The sequence below is a fragment of the Apis dorsata genome, unplaced genomic scaffold (genome assembly GCF_000469605.1).
Source record: "Apis dorsata unplaced genomic scaffold, Apis dorsata 1.3 scaffold_88, whole genome shotgun sequence".
In the NCBI taxonomy this organism is placed as follows: domain Eukaryota; kingdom Metazoa; phylum Arthropoda; class Insecta; order Hymenoptera; family Apidae; genus Apis; species Apis dorsata.
This window is the reverse complement of record NW_006263386.1, coordinates 764,879-774,662: the sequence shown is the minus strand read 5'-3', so window position 1 is coordinate 774,662 and position 9,784 is coordinate 764,879. Positions and strand designations below refer to the sequence as shown.

At 27.0% G+C, this 9,784-nt stretch overlaps 1 protein-coding gene across 6 annotated transcripts in view; it reads left to right on the top strand.

The window, feature by feature from the left end:
- The window catches only part of LOC102675086 (furin-like protease 1), a 306,104-nt gene extending 300,998 nt beyond the window's left edge, over positions 1 to 5,106 (top strand). For 5 of the 6 annotated variants that reach the window (XM_031508496.1, XM_031508501.1, XM_031508497.1 and 2 more), the window contains one exon: positions 2,736 to 4,409. In XM_031508496.1, the coding sequence (XP_031364356.1) occupies positions 2,736 to 3,166 (431 nt within the window). In that variant the 3' untranslated portion in view covers positions 3,167 to 4,409. Of the gene's footprint in view, positions 1 to 2,735; positions 4,410 to 5,020 lie in introns of those variants that run through there. The other variant, XM_031508500.1, reaches the window with a different exon arrangement.
- The last annotated feature ends 4,678 nt before the right edge of the window (positions 5,107 to 9,784 follow it).

The following is a 9,784-nucleotide window of genomic DNA, read 5'->3' as shown; positions in this document are numbered from 1 at the left end:
CATATATATATATATATATATATATATATATATATATATATGATCGAGTAACTCAAAGAAAAAGTGATAAAATTTTTAATTTGAGAAGATAAAATCACCATAATTTCTATGGGTTTGTGTATATTACTCATAAATTTTATCTTTATTAGATTTATAAAATTTATGAAAAGGATAGTACCAAATATAATGTAATTTTCATTCAAAGATTTAAATTAGATAAAACATGATATGTGATTTACAAGATTTTTAATTTGAAAATGAATGATTTAAAAAAAGAATTAAATTTATGAATTGGAAAGAAGTTAAAAAAATTTGTACTTTGCTTAACACTCTACTTGTGGAATACTTTACATCATAATATACAGAAAAAAATTTTACTATTTTCTCATTGAGCTCTCTAATTATTGCAAAAAATATTTTGGATTCAATGTACTTCGATTCATCAAACTTTCTGTTTTTCATTAGAAGTTTCAATTAATAATTTTGCTTTTTCATTGTTATCTTGCTACTTGTACATTGCTTGAACTGATTTTTTTTCTTTTTTAGCAATTTATATTTTCTCTGTTGCTTTATTGCTTGTTGAATTATCAATGAATTGAATCAATGAGATCAATTCCTGCTTAGCTTTGAGAAAGACTTTGAAGATTTTTTATTATTGAAAATTTGCGTGCACTTTTTACGGAAATATATCTAGATACATCTTTGAAACCGGTATATATATTTTATGTTTAAATATTTTCGATGATTTTTCTTTTTAAAGATATAAAAATTTCCAATCTTTCTTTCGATTCAATCTTTGAAAAATAAAGTTTTTGAAATTTAAATATCCAAAAAAAAAAAAAAAAAAGTAAAGAAATAATATTTTTGTATGTATCAATTGTTGTTTAAATTGTACATTCAATGCTAATTAATCGCGTAATAAATATATGCTTCAGCATGCACCTTGTCCCTTAAATTATTTTATAAATATTCATTAGACAACATTTAGTAAAATTAATTATTTATAACTTCTTTGCTTCGTTTTTTACAAGATAACCCAAATAGAGATAACATGTAATTTCGAAATAAATTTGCATTAGGGCTGGGCGAATATAAAATCGGGATATTCTTCGAATATCGATTCCACAATTTGCAAAGTATAATAATGACAATTCACCGAGGCCTAATACACAATAAATGTACATTAAATTATCATTATAGTATAGAATCGCTTATCGCAGATATATTTTTGTTATAATAAAAAAATTTATGTTATCCGTAAATATATTTCTTGTTTATGTAAGCTATGTAACGTACAATGTCTCGAAACAACACGAAACAATAAACATGACGAACGTGAAAATGTTCACGAATTCAACGTATGGATGACAATGATGAAAAAAATTCATATTTAAATTAATTGAATGTCAAAAGCGTGATATTGTACAAATTATGCTGTAAGATGTGCTTTTGATTTCCACTATTAAATGTAACAGCAATTCCTGTTCCGCACGGATTATTCCTCATACATTTACCAACAAAATTATTATCAAAATTGGCTTCGTCAAAACGATTTAAACGTATCTCTCATCCGAGAACTCGCTCTCTCTTGATAAGTATTACTTGAAAATTCAAATTGCTTCGCGAGATTATCTGAAAACTTACTAAATCTACCGAAACCTATTATTCATGATTTAACAACTTAAACGATTTATATTACACGGTAAAACTTTACTCTAAACTTTTGTTAAGGGACAAATAATTCACATAACTGAATTTCAATTATTTCTCCCATTATAATATGAATATTTATTAATGGGAGTTTAAATACGAATATTAAATTGGCAAAAGTTTATTTAGTCGAGGAAACGTTTGATCAATTCATTCAATTGATTAAAGTTTAATTTTCTTTTAATTTTAATTTGCAAAATTCGATTCGAAAATGTAGAAAAATAAGAAAATCTTGAAAAATCTTTGAAAAATCTTTGAAAAAGATGTGCATACATTTCAGATGAAGCTTAATTTTCAAGTTATCGAGTAATTTAATTTCGTTAGAAACCCCTGTGCAAGCAACCTCCCAATATACACCTTCATTTTTCGATATTGAGTAGTTACTTGCATAGAGGCGTTTTTAATTAAGTTAAAAATTTAAGTTATTTTTAACTCAAAAAATACTGCTTCGTTAAAATAAATCTAACATGCCTTTATTTTTCAAAACAAATTTTAATTTAAACACGTCTCTTATTTTTTAAATGAAATAACAATTCTTATAAAAAGATTTAGAATATAGAAATATAGAACTATTCTAATATATATATTTTTTTTAATAAAAATGCTACAAAAAAAAATAAAACAAAACTTTATAATCCTGAAAAATTTCAAATATTATATATCAAATTTTAATTCAGAATAGAATAAGCTTCATCTAAAATTTTTCCATTATCTTTATGCCTGGAATTTCAATTCTCCATAAACCAATTCTCTATATTTCCAATAACATGCAAAATATATTAAAATCAATCTGATTGAAATATCGATATGAATTTAAAAAAAAAAAAAAGAAATGGTTTTCGAAAAATTAAAATCCACGTCCAACGAATCAATCATTGTCATCCGTATGTCTTCGAGATTAATCTACCACATCCACAAAACACGCACAAAAGAGAAGGAACAGAACGCACACATCAAGATGCGATTTACACAAATAGAAAATGGAAGGGAAGACCATCAAAGACCAAACCTGTGTAATTTTTCAGAATGTAAGCTGAACTGGTACTACTACGACGGAACCTGCGTGTACAAGTGTCCTAGAGGAACTTACGGCGTTTCTGACGAGTCAAAGGCAGTATGCTCCAACTGCCATTACTCCTGCCTAACTTGTTCAGGACCTTCGAATACCGAGTGCACCAGTTGCCACGAGGATGCCGAGTTTTCATCGAGCCTCGACGAGTCCGTGTGCATCTTACGCGATCTCTCGTGGACCATGCACTCCACCCTCTGGTTCTACTGGATGACCATTTTGTTCTCGATCAGCGTCCTTTTGTTCATCGTGATAATCGTGTACGTGGGTGTCAAGTGGTATCTAAAAAACAGAAATTCGTACAGATATAGCAAGGTATCTTCTTCGAACAATGGAGATGCGCACAAGGACATTTTGCAAAATGGTTACATCTCTGATAGTGAATAAAGAAAATGGACATTGAGAGAGAGAAAGGAATAAAATTGAACGATCCAGAGATATTTTGTTATGGATAAATATTTTGATGACATACCTGTGTGATGTTTTGTTTATGGTGTAATTGAATAATAATGTGAACTTGTTGTTGTAATATTTCGAAACGATGATTCGAGGAGAAAGGAGGATTCCGTCCTTCCAGTTTGGCACATTCCAATTCATGTGCGTTAAGTAAGGAGTTGTTAATGATCTCCCAGTGAATATCGTAGATGCGAGAGTGCATTTACGTTGTGATTTTACGAGGTTATATGCAAAGTATTTAAAGAAAATTGTGGGATTTTAAGAGCTTTTAGTACTCGTAGAGGATAAAATATATTTAAGTTCTGAAATCAATTGATTCGATTTTCTTTTTTTTTATTACTTTCAACGAGTACTGTAAGTTCTTAAATTTTGATACTCTTATTTTTTTAACATCCTGTATTTTTATCTTACCACGAATGAAATGAAGTAGAATAGACTTATTATTATTAGAAATAATCACACACAATTTATAATTTAAATATTGTCGAACTCTAATATTTAACCAAATTAAATCATTCCACGAGTATGCGTGTATGTAAAGATTCACATCGTAGATTTTCTTGGAATTTTCTTTGGAAATTTAAAATTCACAATTTAAGCTCACTTTTAAATTGTGAAAATTTGCAAAGATTTACAAGAATTTTAAATACGTAATAGGTAATTTTTAATACGTAAATAGATAAGTTGAATTTACAAATGTAATGTAAAAATTTACGTAATAGACTTTCTTAAGAAATTAAATTTAAGCTTGACATTCAAATTGTCGGAAATTTTAATTGAGAATTGAGTTTACCAAATTTCGATTTTCACTTGAATTAACATTTAATAATTAAGTATTCGTAGCCATTATTCGATCATCGTTAAGGGGATAAACTAAATTACAGCGTCTAGTGTATCTTGTGCTCGTCGATAATCAAAATTAAAATTGCATTATATTCTGCAACTAACTGTAACACAATTTGCTGTCCGAGTTCCTAGACCGCACTAGAGCACATTGTAATTAATTAATACACCGGTCAAATTGCTATGTGATACTATTTATATAAATTGCATTAAACATACGAGACGCAATAAAGTATAATAGTATTTCCTAATGACCAAAGACTGTTGCACAACTGCTCAGTTAAGAGTGAATCCTAGATATATAAAATCAAAAGTGAATATTAAAATTAATTAATTAGATCTCTCAGATTAACCTTTTTCTTTAATACAGATATTATAAGGGGAAAAAAGGATTCATAATTTTAGAATTCGATGATATAGAATGGAAGAATCTATATTTTTTCAAAATTATATCCTTTTTTCATTATCTTCTATATCTGAGCGTATGTATACATAAGATATTAACTTTTTTAGAATAAAGTTAAAACATATCTGAATATTTAATATAGTTTTTACAATAAATACCAAGATGTTAAAGAATGTTTTGATTGATTTTGTATTGATTAAGAAATAACTTGACTTTTGAATTGAGAAATCTAATTAATAATAATAGCTAACTCTAACACTTGTTATATATATAAAATATTCGAAATTAAATTATAATGTTAATTACTATTGTTATAAAATGAAAAAAGTGAGACATTAAATAGAAATTTCACTAATGAAATGTAATTGCTATTTTTATCTGTTGAAGTATTGAAAATTATTATTTTATATGATATTAGAATAAAACCTATTGTAACATAACCCAATTTTATTAAATCATTTCGATAACTAACAAAATTCACGACAATTTATTATTATTTCCAAAATCAATGATCGTTTAAATTTTTTTATTTTCAGTTCCGTCATGGATCAACTTTAATATACAACAAATTATAAGTAAAACAATTACGTACTTATGGTAATATAGAATGAGATATATAAGTGACATATAATTTTTTTTTCAATTAATAAAATGTTTCATAAATTAAATAAAATATAATATAAATATAATACTACAAAATGTAAAGTTAAATAAATTGTTTTCAAATAAAAAATCTCTTTATACCTTTCTCAATAAAAAATTGTAATTAGCTTAACAATTTTAAAACGCAATAAAAGAAAAGATAAAAATTCGATAAAAAAAAATAGCAATTGTTTTGTTTTTTAACATGAAACTACTTTCTTTTCATAAATGCAACGTTAATAAATTAAAGGGATTGTCACAATGACGGAAAACGTACCTATATTGGCAAAGTTCAATAGCCAAATGATCGATGATCAATGATACACGAGGGAAACGGGTCGTTATAACATCGTATCCGCATTTCACACTGGAATGACAGATGAATAAGCACTGTACAGTCAAATTAATTTGCGATAATTACCAAACTGTTGCGAATGACCATCTCAGTATGTACAAACTCTTGCCTGCATATTGTGAACCGCAATATTGCCAACGATATATTCGTGCATCAATTATTTACACAAGATTTCTCACTTGAATATTTGAATATTTTCCTCGACTACAAAGTTTTTTTAAAAAATTAAAAGATTAATGAAATTAAATTTGCAATTTATCATTCTCTTTACAAACTTTCTATGTACAAAGTTAAATGAACTAATTTTTCTGTTTAATTATCGATTATTAATATTATTGATTTTAATTATTCTAATATTTTATAATTTTAATCGATCGAATCGGGATCAAAAATATAATTAATTCGATATTATCAGTTAATCAATTATGAAATGATTATAATAATTAAGGCAACGATTATGCCTGATTATGTATCGACCTCTTTCACTGCAACTTGATTGAACGAATTCTTTTCTTATCTCACAATTTCTTCACAGAATATTACAGAACGTATTTATAATTAATAAATTAATATCTAATTTAATTTCAATGTTTGATTTAAATTCAACCTTTCTCCCTATCAATAAATCTGAAAAGAATTATCTTATCAAGACCAATAAAGTAAGAAATCGAATTACTTTCAATCCAGCTATACTCTTCCATATTTAAAAAATTCCTTAAATGTAAATTAAATATAATATCCGTTAGCTTCACGTTAAAATCCCTCTCTTCTTCGAAACAATATCTAAATTCGTACATAAAAATTCGAAATCCATAACAAAATTGATAATTTTCCCCCTTTTAAATTAAAAAGACACAACAAAATTATTACGCCTCGATAAATACAAGCTAAATTATTACCCTTAACTCGAGGAGGGAAGCTTAATTGAAGGAGAGGAAAATATCTGCACATTCCACTTTTCACAGTTTAGCTGGCTTCGCGTTATAACGTCGTTATCGTCATCGACGTCGAAATAAGCCAGCAGAATGATTTCAAAGGGGGCACAGTATATATACCATAGCTTCTATCCAACGATGATATAACTTCTGCCGTTGAAATTTGGTTTCGTGCCAAACGCCCATGTACTCAGAGAGACGACTTCGAGTATTTACTCTCTTCTTATTTCATGTCGAGATTCGGTTCGTGGGAGGACAGACGAATGGATATAGGCGGAGGACGAGTCAAAGGAGGAAGAAAGGAGAAGGAGAAAGGAAGTGAAGAAGGAAGAGGAAGATTGTCCTTGAAACTTTCTGCTGAATTGTAGAAGCTTCGAAGCTCGAGGATCCTCATTTGTTTTTCCATGCTATGATCAACTTTCGTCCCCGTGCGAAAATCAGCACAATGAAACGTTATGCGTATGAAGATGGTGAAACGTAGGAAAGTTTGTTATATAATATATGGTATAGCACGTATAGATATATAAAATATTCAAAAGCCAATCAATATAGTTGATTAAGTCACGTTTATTTCAATTAAATTAAATTATTGAATTACTTAATTGAACTTGATCACTTAATTTATTTCTTAACTTGAGAGTTTAAACGATAAATAGATTCTTGAATTTTGTATAAATTAGTTTAATATTATATTGATTGACTTTATAGTGTAACCTTTATTTAATGTAATAGTAAGAACAGAATTGAAAATAATGATTAAGTCATTCTTTACTATTAGTGCATTTTATTTTAAATCATAATTCTTAGATATATTGAGTCCAAAAATTATAGGATATTTATTATATTTAGTGAAAATTTGTAAAATTATTACTATTTTTTTTTAAATAAAAAAGTAAATTTAAATGAAAATTTATAATTTACACTGAGAATTAGAATTTAAATAAAAAACACTAGATGTTTTGATTCTTTGGTGTTATTTAAAGTGTTGCTTATCTTCATACCCATATTTCAAAAGAAATCTTCCATCTAAATAAATCTGTGGAACAAAAACTAACCACCAAATTCAACATTAATCATTGATAAATTTTCTCGAATGCCAAAGAACGTAATAAATGTTGCTTCATTTATCTTTTTACGCTCCTTTCATATAGCCAAGTCCATAAAACTTATCGATTGCCATTAACTACACCGTATTTCATTGCTTCCAACAACATATTGTTACTGCTTCAGAGATGTGTATTACGACACGTACAGGAAATCGGTTTTAAATAATTTTTTTCCTATCATTAATTTTTCAAGAAGTTATAAATAATTCTACAGAGAATAAAACTTCTACACAACTTTGTTACTTTCGATTTCCTTAAATCCTTTTTTTTCCCTTATGATCTCATTTTTAATTATTATTTTTTATTATTAGAAAATTACTCTAAATTGTCAAATTAATGAATCTAAAATATTTAAGATATTATCCATATAAACAATTAATCTGAATTTACATACAAATTAAGTAATCAACAATTAATAAATTTATAATAACTTTAATTGAAACGAATGACTGAAAATATATAATTTTTGTGTCTAAGAATTTTTTAAAAAATTTTATCCTAAAGGAATAATTATTTTGTAGTTTTTACTACATTATTAAAGAATTATAATAATTATTGTGATTTTTAAATACTAGACAATATATTCAACACATTCCAAAAATTAATCTTATAATTTATAAAATGGAATGAGAAAAATGAAAGATAGATAACAAGAAGATACTGAAACTAATTATTCATACTAATTTATTTTCAGAGAATAATAACAGAAAGCATAGAACATGAAAATTACTCAGAAAGGTGGAAAAGTTGTACATCAACCTTACTAGATTTAAAAACCTATTTGTATCAAAAACAAAATAAAAATACGTGAAAACAAATACCTTATATATATTGTAACATGTACAAATACTATTGAATATTTGTATTGCCAAATATAGACAAAAATTTTCGAATTAATTATCAAAACAATTATGCTAATATACGTACAGATTTTCTATACTTTATATTTATTTTCTGATTTACATCTCGTTTCTAATCAAAGATTAGAAAATCTTTTTCTAATTTTTTTACCGCGGAAAATTAATCAACAACAACGAAAAATACGATACAAGTAGTGGAGTACTAGCGATTCTATGACGCGAAACAAATGAGAATGATAGGAAGGAAATAGGAATTTTTTGTCATATGAAGTTTCGTTTCGTCCAGAAAAATAACTTTGAAATTCAATGGAGCACACGTGCATTTGACCGATACTTCACTGATTCAATTGCCTTCGCCACTGTAACTGCGTTTCTGCGTTCGATACAATTCGACAAGCAAGAGCTCTTAAGAGTTTACGCCATTACATTATATATGGGAACAGTTTGTAACTAAAGTATTATATGTATCTAGTTACACGAAGTTTCAATCAGATACTCGTGTTAAATTGAATTTCAAAGGTATTTTTCTATGAAACAATTCGCTTCACAGAATATTATCCTGTCAATTCGAATTGTTTAGAATGAAATTTCTATCGCGTATCATTAATTAAAAGCAACTCTTTATATATATATTTTATAACACGTTTTAATCTAAAATGCTAATTCGATTCGTAAAAGGAAATTGAAATCTGAAAATAGGGAAATTTTCAGATTGTGTTTAATGAATTTTTTTTTTTGAGAATTTTAAACTATTAATTATTGGATAAATTAATAAATTAAAATTTTGAAAATTAATTACCTTCGATTTGATAATATTGCAACTTATCATGCGAAAAAGAAAAAAATTCACGATATTTTATTTTATACATATATATATAGAAAAAAACACTTGCAGCATATGCTCCACATAAACTAAAACATAGATCTTCATTCGAAGAAACATTTCTCCCCTCTCCAATTCATATCCAATCCCACAAAATTAATTTGCCAATCAATCGAAAGAATCATACAATTGATAATTTTGTAATTTACGATACAATGGGGAAATAATCTATCGTGACTCGATAGCAGCTCGACAATTAATAATTCGTCCTTAACAACTGAAAAACTAAACAATGCTCCATAACGAGAAATCGCGTAAAACTTCGGATAAAAGACTTATATCTCTCCTGAGAAAGAAGTGTGATATTTCAATAATAATGAAAGTATATAACTTCTATTCCATATCTCGAGATATCAACACTTATTTGCCAATCTTAAACAACGTTATTCTCTTAAAGTTACCTCAGGAACGATCTATTTTTAAAAACGACACGAGTATATATTTCAGTAAATTATTTCCCAATATTAATTGCTTTTTCCTCCAGCGAAACAACGAGACAACGCGTAAACAATTCTCTCT